At 40.0% G+C, this 13,138-nt stretch overlaps 1 protein-coding gene across 1 annotated transcript; it reads right to left on the bottom strand.

The window, feature by feature from the left end:
• Positions 1 to 3,945: 3,945 nt before the first annotated feature.
• Positions 3,946 to 4,597, bottom strand: LOC118985322 (zinc finger protein 883-like). The gene has a single exon (XM_037043825.1). The coding sequence runs from the start codon at positions 4,431 to 4,433 to the stop codon at positions 4,059 to 4,061; it is 375 nt and encodes a 124-aa protein (XP_036899720.1). The 5' UTR covers positions 4,434 to 4,597; the 3' UTR covers positions 3,946 to 4,058.
• Positions 4,598 to 13,138: the final 8,541 nt, after the last annotated feature.

The following is a 13,138-nucleotide window of genomic DNA, read 5'->3' as shown; positions in this document are numbered from 1 at the left end:
TGGGGGAGGGAGTGTGCGGGGGGAAGGGAATGAAGGGGGGAATAGAACAATTGTAGTGGTATAATCAATAAAATATATTTAAAAAATCCTCATCCAAGGATGTTTTCATTGATTTTAGAAGAAGAGGAAAGGAGAGAAACATCAATGTAAAAGAGAAACATTAATTGGCTGCCTCTCATATGTGCCCCAAACCTGAAACCTATGTGCCCTGACTGGGAATCAAACCTGCAATCTTTTGGTGTATGGGATAATGCTCCAATCAACCGAGCCATCCAGCCAGGGCAAGATTTTCTTTATATGCATATACATAGTCCATTTAAAAAAATATTCCATGAATTGTAGGAAATAATACAAATTATACTTGTATATTTATGGCTATTAATTAAATCTGTCAATTTTGAAAATCTAAACACTCTGTAAAAGTTTCTTTTTTGTTTTTTTTTTAATTATAAAACTATGCAACTTCCGGCCAAGATGGAGGCATAGGTGGAAATATTGTACCTCCTCGCACAACCAAATTTAAGGACAACAAAGATTTAGAAACAAAAACACAACCAGAACAGGCAGAAAATTGAACTGTAATGAAGTCCAACAACAACAAACCATTCATCCAGACCTGTAAGAGGGGCAGAGTTGGTGGCCAGCTGAGGGGTCCCAGCAGGAAAAGGTGATGGTTGATGGCCTGGACACAGGGAGGAAACCAGCAAACCCAGTGACGCACACAAGGTGGTTGGCTGACCACAGACACACATTCACACACAGATAAACTAGGCAAAAAATGGGCAGTGAGACAAAGCATGCAACCCAGGGCCCCAGTGATAGGAAATAAAGCCTAAAAGCACTGACTGGAAAAACTTGCTGGGGTTGAGGTGCCAGGAGAGACTCCCAGCTTCACAGGAAAGTTTGTTGGAGAGACCCACAGGGTCCTGGAGGGTGCACAAGCCCACCCACCCGGGAACCAGCACCAGAAGGGCCCAATTAATTTACTTGTGGGAAGTAGCAGAGGGGACCACAATTCAAGAGAGTGGAACAAACGCCATTGCCCCACTCCGACCCCGCCCCAACAGACAGCGTCAAAACCCAGTGATGTGGGTTGCTCTGCCCTGGTGAACACCTAAGTTTCCACCCCTCATACGTAACAGGTGTGACCTGACCAAAAATGGCTCAATCAAAAGAACAAATCAAAGCCCCAGAGCCTATACTTTTAAGCAACCGAGATAGCCAACCTATCAGATAGATGCACAGTTCAAAATACTGGTGATCAGGATGCTCACAGAATTGATTGATTTTAGTCACAAATTAGAAAAAAAAATAAAGGCTACACTAAGTGAAATGAAGCAAAATGCACAGGGATCCAAGAGTGATGGAAAGGAAACTGGGACTCAAATCAAGGGAGTGGACCAGAAGGAAGAAAAAAATGACCAAACAGAAAAGAATGAAGAAACAAGAATTCAAAAAAAAAATGAGGAGAGGCTTAGGAACCTCCAGGACATCTTTAAACATTCCAACATCTGAATTATAGGGGTACCAGAAGGGGAAGAGGAAGAGCAACAAGTGGAAAACTTATTTGAACAAATAATAAAGGAGAACTTCCCCAATCTGGCAAAGGAAATAGACTTCCAGGAAATCCAGGAAGCTCAGAGAGTCCCAAAGAAGTTGGACCCAAGAAGGAACACACCAAGACACATCATAATTACATTAGCCAAGATTAAAATGAAGGAGAGAATTCTAGAAGCAGCAAGAGATGAGGGGACAGTCACCTACAAAGGAGTTCCCATCAGACTGTCAGCAGATTTCTCAAAAGTGACCTTACAGGCAAGAGGGGACTGGAAAGAAGTATTCCAAGTCATGAAATCCAAAGACCTACATCCAAGACTGCTCTATCCAGCAAAGCTTTCATTTAGAATGGAAGGGCAGATAAAGTGCTTCTCAGATAAGGTCAAATTCAAGGAGTTCATCATCGCCAAGCCCTTATTACATGAAATGTTAAAGGGACTTCTCTAAGAAAAAGAAGATAAAAAATAGGAACAGTGAGAGGACAGCAAACTCACAGTTATTAACAAGCACACCTAAAACAAAAGCAAACTAAGAGGACAGCTAGATCGGGAGCAGAACCATAGAAATGGAGATCACATTAGCAACAGGGGAGTGGGAGGAGGAGAATGGTACAGAGAATAAGGTACAGGGAAGGTACAGAGAATAAGTAGCATAGATGGCAGGTAGAAAATAGACAGGGGGGAGGGCAGGAATACTATGGGAAATACAGAATCTAAAGAACTTATGACACATGGACATGAACAAAAGGGGTGGATGGTGGGGGAGGGGTGTGCAGGGTGGAGGAGAGTGAAGGGGGGAATGGCACAACTGTAATGGCATAATCAATAAAATACATTTTAAAAACTGAAAAAAATATAAAACTATGCTTTATTATAAGTAGAATTTAAATATAACAACAGTCTGGCAAAGGAAAAACAGTCTGGCAAAGATCACATGGAGGGTTAGCAACAGGGGAGTGGGAGGAGGAGAAGGGAGGAGAAGATACGGAAAATAAGTAGCATAGACAGCAGGTAAAAAATAGAAAGGGGGGAGGGCAAGAATAGTAGGGGAAATATAGAATCTAAAGAACTTGAGACAGGTGGGCATAAACTAAAGGGGGGAAGGGTGGGGGAGGGGGTGTGTAGGGTGGAGGGGAATGAAGGGAGGAATAGAACAACTGTAATGGTATAATCAATAAAATATATTTTAAAAATATATATAACAACAATACTGAAATTGTAACTGGCATTTACAACCTCAGCTAGAGTAAAAGTTTCTTTAACATGAGAAAATATACCATACCATGTGAATCATCCCACAAAGTTATTATGAAACTATTTTTTTAAAACACTGAAAAATAACATGGGAATTACTAAAAGGATAAAAGATTATGTATACAGTCAATAATTTTCATCATCCCACTAAAACTTGTGTGTGCCTGAAATGGATTTTATTATAAGCAAATACATACACTTCTAATAAATTATCTATGAAAATAATTTTCTAAATATGTGTTTTAAAAAAATTCAGCCCTGACTGGCATGGCTCAGTGGGCTGAGCATCATTCTGCAAGCTGAAAAGCCATCAGATCAGTACCTGGTCAGGGCACACACCTGGGTCGCAGGCCGGGTCCCCAGCTGGGAGTATGCAAAGAGGCAACCAATTGATGTGTCTCTTGCACATCAGTGTCTCTCTCCCTTTCTTTCTCCCTCCCTTACCCTCTCTCTAAAAATAAATAAATAAAATCTTTTCTAAAAAACCTTCAGTTTTGGAGATGAATAGTTCCACTGTAAATTTTTCTTTCAATGGTAACACGTTTCTCAGATTAATTGCAGGAAGTATTTCTTCTCAGTACACATATTATAATATTGAGTGTTTTTAAACTTTACACAGAATACTCATTCTGTGTAAAGTTTTTCTGGCATAACAATCCTAGGGTTCCTTACCTCTGTGAGTGCTCAGGTATAAGGGAAGACCTATGGCTACAGGTTTCCACAATTTATTACTCTGATAGGGTTTCATTTCTGAAATGAGTTCCCTGATGTTGGATTAAAGATGCACTATGACAAATGAATGAACAAACCTATTACGCATTAATTACATTAACAAATTTTCTCCCCAGTATGCATTTGCTTATATTTAGTAAGGGCTAATCTTAAACTGAAAGATTTCCCACATTCATTACATTGGTAGGGTTTCTCTCCTGTATGAGTTCTCTGATGTCAAATTAGTGATGCTTTATAGCCAAATAGTTTTTGACATTCATTAAATCAATAGGGTTTCTCACGAGAATGGATTTTTAGATGTTCGGCAAGGTGTGTACTTCGGCTGAAGGTTTTCCACATCCCTTACAGACATAAGGTTTCTCTCCAGTGTGAGTTCTCTGGTGTTGAATAGGATGTGTGTTCCGGTTGAAGGCCTTTCCACATTCGTTACACTCATAGGGTTTCTCTGAAGTATGAATTCTCTGGTGTTCAATGAAGGCTGGGGTATGGCTAAAGGCTTTTCCACATTTATTACATTCATAGGGCCTTTTTCCTGTGTGAGTTCTTTGATGTCAAATTAGTGATGTGCTGTGGCAAAAAACCTTTCTGATATTCCTTACACTGGTAGGATTTCTCCCAAGAATGAATTCCCCGATGCTCAATAAGATGGGTGTTCCAGCTGAAGGTTTTTCCACATTCAGTGCATGCATACGGTTTCTTTCCAGTATGGATTCTGTGATGCTGAGTGAGGGCTGAAATGTGGCTGAAAGCTTTCCCACATTCACGACATTCATAAGGTTTCTCTCCAGTATGCATTCTTTGATGCTGGATAAGGTTACTGTTCCAGCTGAAGACTTTACCACATCGTTTATATACATGTCTCTCTCTCACACAAATTTTCTCAGATTCCATGACTACTTAACTATGGCCTCACTTTTAAATCGTTTGTAGAATAAGTAAGATTTTAGACATAAATGCATCCTTACTTATATCTAATAAATTAGTTCTCATTTACAAATTGTCTTTTAAAAAATCAGTTGAAGCAGACTTATGCTTTAGGCTCCTACCATTTGTGTCACCATTATGAAATCTTTATCTTCTAGAAACTCCCAGTTGTTTAAAAAGATTTGAGCTCAGATTAAATATTTCCCCCAAAGTATATTCATAATCGCTCTCTTTTTTTAAAAAAAAAAGATTTTCTTTATTTATCTTTAGAGGGGAAGGGAAGGAGAGAGCCAGAGAAGTATCAGTGTATGGTTGCCTCTCATGCATCCCCTGCTGGGAACTGGCATGTGCCCTGACTGGGAATTGAACCATGTCCCTTTGGTTTCCAGGCCCGCACTCAATCCACTGAACTACACCAGCCAGGGCTGTGATCTTTCTCTTGAATTGAGTTTCCCTGTAATTTTGTTCTACTAGTGTTTCTCAAACTAGTTATCAAATTCAAGTTTTCTCATGCAAAATTTCAGAAATCATCATTTGAAATTTTTCTAGTGTCAAGCCATGGCACTACTCGTTTTTTCAGCAGTGTTCTATGTTGGAGTTGATTCTCTGACTTTGGACATAGGGTCCCAAATTAAGTGGAAGACAATACCTCTTTCCTCTGAAATGCAAAAAGGGATAATAAAACTTACTCATCCATTATGGAAAAATATATAATAAAAATAAACCAGTGATGGGTATAAAACCAAAGGTTATACAGGGTAAGTCCTGATTTATATGTAAGTTTAAAGAAGGATTACATAGATAGGAATAGAAAAAGAAACAGCAGCTACTGAGACAAAATGCACAATTTACTCAAAGATACAGAAAAGTACAGGATGGGACAAGTTAGTGACACTAACTCAAACATAAGTATTTGTAAAGTGAAGGAAAAAATAAGAAAAGAAAAAAGAAATGGAATTGAACAATAAAACTCTGACAACTAAACAGCCATTCAATGCTGTATCATGGGAGATAAAAAATGAAGTTTTCTGTTATAGTAATAACATAAATATGTGATGTTTTAGGTGAAGATGCTTATTAATTTAATCTAAAGTGAATAATGCAAGAATAAGATTATCAAATTCAGGAAGAAAGTATAACCTAAATTATGAGGGCCTGGATTGGGAAATTACTAGTAAGAATTTAGTACAGGAGCAAATCTAAAACATAAAAAGGAAGAAAGAAACAAAATATACTGACATTGATTATAGACAATTCTTACAAAATGTGATTCATAAAGATAGAATGCTGTCTAATCAAACAGACTGGAACTAATAGTGGTACTAATGGTAGAAATATTGAACAAGGGCCAAGGGGCTACTTAGGGACAGCTGATTTCATTTTTCATTTTTCATATTGAGTTTCAAGTGATTTAAAATGAAGTAGGACATTCAGTGGAGAGAGACTAGAGGCTGGGGAAACTTTGGGGACAGAATGAAAATGAAATATAGGACTGGACAAATATATCAGGGAATTAATGACAGGCAAAGACTACTTGAGGACATCACAATAAACTAATTAAGATTAAAAAATAAATGAGTAGAATATAAATCTTGAAAGTATATGCATATGTGTTAGGGAGAAAGTAAAGCTCAGGAAAAAGCACTTGGAAAGAGATTAGAACAGAAAAGACTATAGTGATGTCACACAAGCAGAGACAAAATACCCAATGGAGCAGAAAGTTTGAATACAGAAAGGACTACAGAACAGGTTGCTATCAAGAAAGAATCTGTGAGTCTTTTCAAAGTACTTCTAGTAAAAAAAAAAGATAGAAAATAAGACTCTAACATCAAAGACTGAAACAGAACAGGAATTAAGGCAGTTAGCTACAGGTATGAAAATTGGTGCTGAGAGGAAAGAATAAAATTAAAAGAAATAAAAATTAAATTATTGGGCAATATGCTCTCTTTAAAGCAAGAAAAACTTTTGAATGTCTGAAATTAGAACAGAAAGTGATTGAATCATGAAAAAAAAATCCTTAAATCAAGGTCCTGAAACAAGTGGAGAAGAATGGAATCTGGGGGACAGGTGGAAACACGAACTGACAATGGAAGAGGGCACCTCCTCCCCTGAGGCCACGGAAAGGTGGGAAGATGGATAAGGACCCATAGAAGTGAAGCTGATGTCATTCTCAGGAATGAACTCAGTTTCCTACAAAGAAAAGGGGCTCTAACCAACATTTCCAAAGCTACCTCCTAGTACTTGACCTTGTCCGTAACACCTCCACCACACACAGAGGGGCTGTTCTTTACAAGGACTTCTAGCTACTTGCTTGTTACTTTGCTATCTGACTCTTTCTTGACCAAGTATTTTGTGACATTTCTTCATTTTTTCTGTTATCTATTTTTTAATAGTAATCATTTATTACTCTCCCCTCTTTATTGAATTTATTGGGGTGACTCTGGTTGATAAAATTGTGCAGGTTTCAGGTACACAATTCTGTAACACATAATCCGTACACTGTATTGTGTTGTCACCACCCCAAGGTTCTGTGATTTATTAATATGGTTCTTCCTACTTGTAAGATAACATCTGATTTAAAAGCTGACATCCTAATCTCGGTGAAGGATATGGATTTGAGTGTTTATAATAGATTACAGAATTGTGTCTTAAGTCATCTCTAGCCATTCTGAGACATAGAAATGTTGATACTGTTAAGGTTACACAATTATCTACTTACAATGTTATAAAGAAAAGTGCTATTGCCTGTTTAGTGAAAGAAAGAAAAAGAAAGGGAAGGGAAGAGAGGGGAGGGAAGGAAAGGAATCTGTGCACAAACAAAATTTTAAATCTCTGGTCCCTAAACTCAAAGCCCAGCCTCAGATCAGCAATTGTAAATCCCATAACCCCAACACACTGTATGTAGCATTTGAGGAAAAAGACACTGCAATCTGGCAATTTGTACTGATTATAAAGCTGTGCTTGTGCAATGAGTTCTTCCTTATCCGGCAGTTCTTACCCCATCTCTGTACCTTGCCTGAAAATGGTCTGATTCCTCTCATTCCTACAAGGCAAAGTCCACTGGCACAACTTTCAGTGCTATTTCCTAAAACATCAAATAAATACCTACTCACTAAGGGATCATTTGTGCAAACATTTTTGAAAGAAACAGAAAAACTCTCAACTGAAATGACAAAGTGGAGAGTTAGAAACTTTGAATTCAAGGTTCTAAGATCAACAGTGTCCAAAAATACATTATTTGGTGCCTACTGCTGAGCATATACAGGAGCAATACTAAGGTTTCCCTACAAATACACTGAAAATAAGAAATATCTATCTATCGATAGATATCTATAAATAGACACAGATATAGAGATATAAAACATAAACTCCAGAAACAGAAACTATAAGGATATAAGTAGGTAATACATAAATGAGCATGGTTATAACCCTATTCCCTGATGGTAGCAATACACATAAAGAAAAGTGGATCAACCAAAAAATAAAGTGATGGTGCCCTGGCCAGTGTGGCTCAGTTTTTGGAGCATCATCCCATAAACCAAAAGGCTGAGGGTTCGATTCCCAGTCAAGGCACATGCCTAGGTTTCAAGTTCTGCCCCAGTAGGCACATGTGAGAAGCAACCAATCAATGTTTCTCTCTCACATTGATGTTTCTCTCCCTCTCTCTCTCCCTCTTTCCCCCTCTAAGGTCAATAAGCATGTCCTTGGGTGAGGAAAAAAATTAAAAAGTGATAGTATTAAGACATAGGGGGAAAAAGTTAAGATACAAACAGTAAGTCTTTCCTATTTCATATATAATCTTGGAGGAAAGAGACTGGCACCAAGTACTGGCTAGACCTGCTTATCTTGATAAGCAGGGAGAGAGCTACGGTGGAGCTGGAACTCCTAATAGTGTTATCTAAGAGCATTACACATTTGCATCACTCCCTCTGGTATAATTTATTCTTGCCAAGCAAAATTAGGATTAAAGTTGGGTTTCTTGTTGGTTTTCCTTCCCAGAGCACGTAAAAGATCATAAAGGACTAAATCCCTTAATGCCATTTGTAATGCACACCCATGTTTTTGTGCACATCATACATGAGATTATTATGTCCATGGCATGTAATCATTATACCCATGTATAACGTGCATTCTTATTTTTCCCTCAAAAATTTGGGCAAGAAAGTCTGCATTAGACATGGCAAAGTACAGGTAACAGGATCAGTCAGATGGAAGAGATGCACAGGGCAAGGTATGGGAAAGGGCACGGAGCTTCCATGCCCTCTCCAGGCTAGCCACTCTTCCCAAATCTCCATGTTGTCACCCACCCAGAAAATTCTCCAAACTCCCTCCTTTTAAGGATTTCTGCAGAGGCTTCACTACACGGGCAAGACTAATTCAATCACTGGCCATTGCTGATGGCACTGGACCTCCAGCCCCTCCACCCTCCCTGGAGCTCAGGGGGGTGGGACTGAAAGTTAGAGTTCCAGCTCTCTAATCACCGGGTTAGTTCTAACAACCAGTCTCCGCCCTTAGGTGCAGTCTCAAAGCCGCCTCATCAACAGAGCAAAAGACTCCCCTCTTGTTTTCTTCAACTAGAAAATTCCAAGGGTGTTAGGAGCTCCGTGTGGAAGGCAAAATACACAGTTGTTCAGTGGAAAAAAATACAATAACGAATAACCCAGGCATAAACTGTTTCATGAACTCACACTGGAAACCTACTTTTGCCCCACCCTGTATATTTCTCATTGCAAATCACACCACAATAAGGAAAACTGGCTGTGGGCTGTGTGGGAGCTCTCGGCACCATCTCCGCAATTTTTCTGTAAATCTAGAACTATTCTAGTAAAAAGCTTATCAATAAAAACAAAAAGATACCTCACTATATTTCAATTAATCTCCTGTTTACCTCGACCATTATCCTCCAACCATTGTTTTCCTTTGGGCCCCTTTTAGCCTTGTTTCATGTTTCACTTCCTGATGAAGCAATGTATACGGTTCTCTTCCTGTATATTTTTCATAAAGAAAGATTAGAACATAAGACATCTATGAGATCTGCTCAAAAGGTCTAACATCTGCATAACTGGAGTCTCAAAGCAGAGGGAGTGAACAGTCAGGGTGCAATATTTGAAGGAATTCGGGTAGCAAATTTCCCCAACTGATGACAGACATTCAAGAAGCCCCAAATCGTAAGAAAGCTAAATACCAAGAAATTCCCACCTAGGATATCACAGTCAAACTTCGGGACGTCAAAGACAGAAAACAATCGGAAAGCAGTCTAAGCACTGGGCACAGTCACTGCAAGACAGCAGCACTGCTGACTCTGGACAGCTGGAGAAAACCAAGGGAAAGTCCGTTTGGGGATGAGAAGACGTAGAGATGCCAGTTCTCTCCTGTTGTGAGTTAAATGTGCCCTGGCCAAAAATTTTTTAAAAACTTGAAGTCCTATCCTCAGTACTTCAGAATGTGGCCTTACATGGAAATAGGGTCACTGCAGATATAATTAGTTAAGATTATTAACTAATAATGCTGGATGGAGTGCCACCCTACTCCAATGTGACCGGTGTCCTTATAAGATGGTCATGTGGTGACCCAGAAACACACAGGGAGAATACCGTGCAACGATGAAAGCAAAGATTAAGGTTATGCAGCCTCTGTATAACCAAGGAATGCTAAACACTGCCAGCCCGGCCATGCAGACTCCTGAGTTTCAGCCTTCTGTCCTGCAGAACCGAGTGACAAGAAGTTGCTGGTGTGGTGGGCCCCCCAGTTTGTGGTATTGCGTTACTGCAGCCCTATGAAACTAACACATCCCCCAACTAGATGTATTTGTGAACAAGAAAAAAGATGAGGATGAGGAGGGATTTCTCTACACTGTATATCAGAGCACTATACATCTACGTGTATTAAAACGCAGTGGTACTGACACAAGCACAGACGGAAAGAACAGTAAAACAACGAGGAGTCTAGAAAGGGGTCCTTACTTTTATATGGATTTAATAGATGATAAACATGGCACTTGAAACATCTGGGGAAGGATGGAAATTCAATAAATGATCTAGGGACAACTGGCTTAGAACAAATGTGGATACATTTATACATGTATTACTGGATAGTGTAGACATGTAACCTCTGCATATAAATTAAGAGCAATTTAAGAGACTTTCAAGGGGTATGTAACAACATGTGATTTTTCCATCTTCAGGTGATAACTAGAAGTCAATCCCAGCTTAAGATACAAATCTTTCACCCAGAAGAGCTTTGCTGACTGACAACAATGCAGCCAGGGGCCAATGGTCAGCCCCTTCTTCTTTTTTTTTTTTTACAGCTTGTAACACAACTTTTATTAGAAAAGTTATACATAACATAGCATCAACTATTTTCAGGAACAATATTAAAACACAATAGGCAACAAAAAACAGACTAACAAAATGTGTAACAAAAAACTAATGACTTTTCTATAATCAAACATTCAATGATCTACAATGTCTTTTTACAAGGGAGAAAAATGGTTTTACAGGCACATTATATTGAAAATAAAGCTGCAATAGCAATTTTATACAATTACCATTCTCAAGAAAATGAATCATCAAAACAGTAATTACACATTCACAAATTTAAAACATTTCACTTAATTTTAAATTACTGGAGATACACTGAAGTCTGAGTTTCCAAAGTGATTTATTTTCCCACAAAAGTGCCAGCACTTACGCTAGGACTTTGAGTGTAACCTAGCTCTAAAAAGTTAAGATATTTTGATAATCATAATAGTCATATAATTTCTGGTGCTATCTGGTCTGTTAATAATAAAGCCTTTATTTGGATGTTTTTCACTTAAATTATAGGGAACGGATACAGAATTTCTGTTGCAAAGCTATTAAAGTTCCAAACACAGAGTGTGCAGCGTTGGAAGAAGAGGTCAGTAATAAAACTTATAATAAATACCAGAGAAGCCACTATTTTTACAGCATTGTCTGCTTGAAGGTTAGGTCAACCAGGTGTACGATTTCCTTTAGGCCATCTTATCTAACCAAGTAGAGACCTGGGAAGGCAGAGCTGTAAGAGGAATGGGGCCTGGAGAAATGAGGACTGTCTTTACGGGAACCCTGCCTGACTACCTGGATGTAACCCACACCCTCCCTAAAAATAAGGTCTTAGGGAGTCTAGGGTCACGCTCCTTCCCTGCAGAGCACAACAGGAAAGGCTGCTGACTGTGCCGTCTGGAACTCGGACCCTGTCTCCGTGGCCCCTGCAGTGTTCAGGGGCACAGCTCTGATCTGGCAATCCAGACCCAGGGTTAACTCCGGAGCGTGGCCCTTTGGAATGGCCCTCCGGCCTGGCCCTCTGGTGTCCCTCGGTGGGGACATCAAGGATACCAGTCTCCTCCACGTTCATTAATAAAAATCACAAGTAACACTTGTAAAGTATTTTAAGTGTTTCAAGGTGCATTCACAAATGCTATGTCAAAGAACACAGATCAACTGCTAATTACCCACAGAAAGTAGAGAACCAATTCCACAGTTCTGTACAGAAGAGGTTTCAGAAATTTACCTACAAGCCAAACAAAAAGCTACCTCTAGGGGGCATTTTGAAGGAAACCGAACTGGGTACCAAGAGACCTAAATTCTAGCACCACTAAATTCCTAAGTTCAGTTTTTCTGCAATTCCCTACCAACGTCTGGAGGGGCAGGCCCTCCTCTTCGAGTATCTATCTGTCCAACTGATCCCATCACAGCCAAAGGCCCAAAAGCCCCAAGCTCTGTCTACTCTCCCCGCCCCCGAGACCAGAAGAGAGCGCCCAAACCCCTGACCCTTAAGTCTGGGATGGACAGCCAGGACTCCAACTCCCTCCAACACTGAGACAGCCCTAAGCCTGCATAACCTGTATGCGGGGTTCACGTGACCACTCTGCACTCTACTCCCACGTAAACCAAACCCCACCCCCTAATCTCTGCCTTTCTTCCCCGCTCCTCCCCCTCCCTCCACCTAACCGGCCAAAGCGCTCTCTCAGGCCCCTCCCACTCAGCCCCATCTCCCAGGATGGGGACAGTCCCGAGCACAGCTACTCCCCAACTCTCACTCAAGTGCAAGGGTCAGTGAAAGAATGAACTCACCAGCTCCTCAGAAAGTGGGTTGTACATCGTCTGGCAAATTAGCCCTTCCAATTCGCAGTTAGGACATATGTCTGGGTTAAAGGCCAGGTCTGCAGCTGGGGACGTGCGTGAGGTAACCAATGGATGGTCCTCTCGCTTCCCCTCTCTCTAAAAAAATAAATTAATTAAATCCTTTTTAAAAAACCACTATCAGGGTATCCAGATCCCGCAAAACAAGAGGTGCATCTGTGCATGCGACCTCATGCGACCTACACTTCCCAGCATGCTCTCTGCAAGGCAGGGAGGGAGCCCTCCAGCGAGCCTGCTGCAGGCTCCCCAGCGCCTTTCCCCGGTAGTGAGAGTCGCAAATGTACCTCACTCTTGTGGTTTAAGTGAAAAGGAGAAAGGAAAAGAAAACAATCTTTTTGCCATAGGCAAATACGGATCCAGAGGGATGCAAATTCTTCGTTAAAATTTTCCCCTTACACAAAGGTAATGCCTATTCGTTATATCAGTATATCAGTAGATTATTTATAAGTTACCTTCTATAAATAACAGATAAGCAAGAGGATGGGGGGAAAATCCAAACTAAATGGAATT

This window comes from Sturnira hondurensis, unplaced genomic scaffold (assembly GCF_014824575.4).
Source record: "Sturnira hondurensis isolate 20B ecotype Veracruz unplaced genomic scaffold, ASM1482457v3 Scaffold0000042, whole genome shotgun sequence".
In the NCBI taxonomy this organism is placed as follows: Eukaryota; Metazoa; Chordata; class Mammalia; order Chiroptera; family Phyllostomidae; genus Sturnira; species Sturnira hondurensis.
This window is presented reverse-complemented; position numbering and strand designations above follow the sequence as displayed.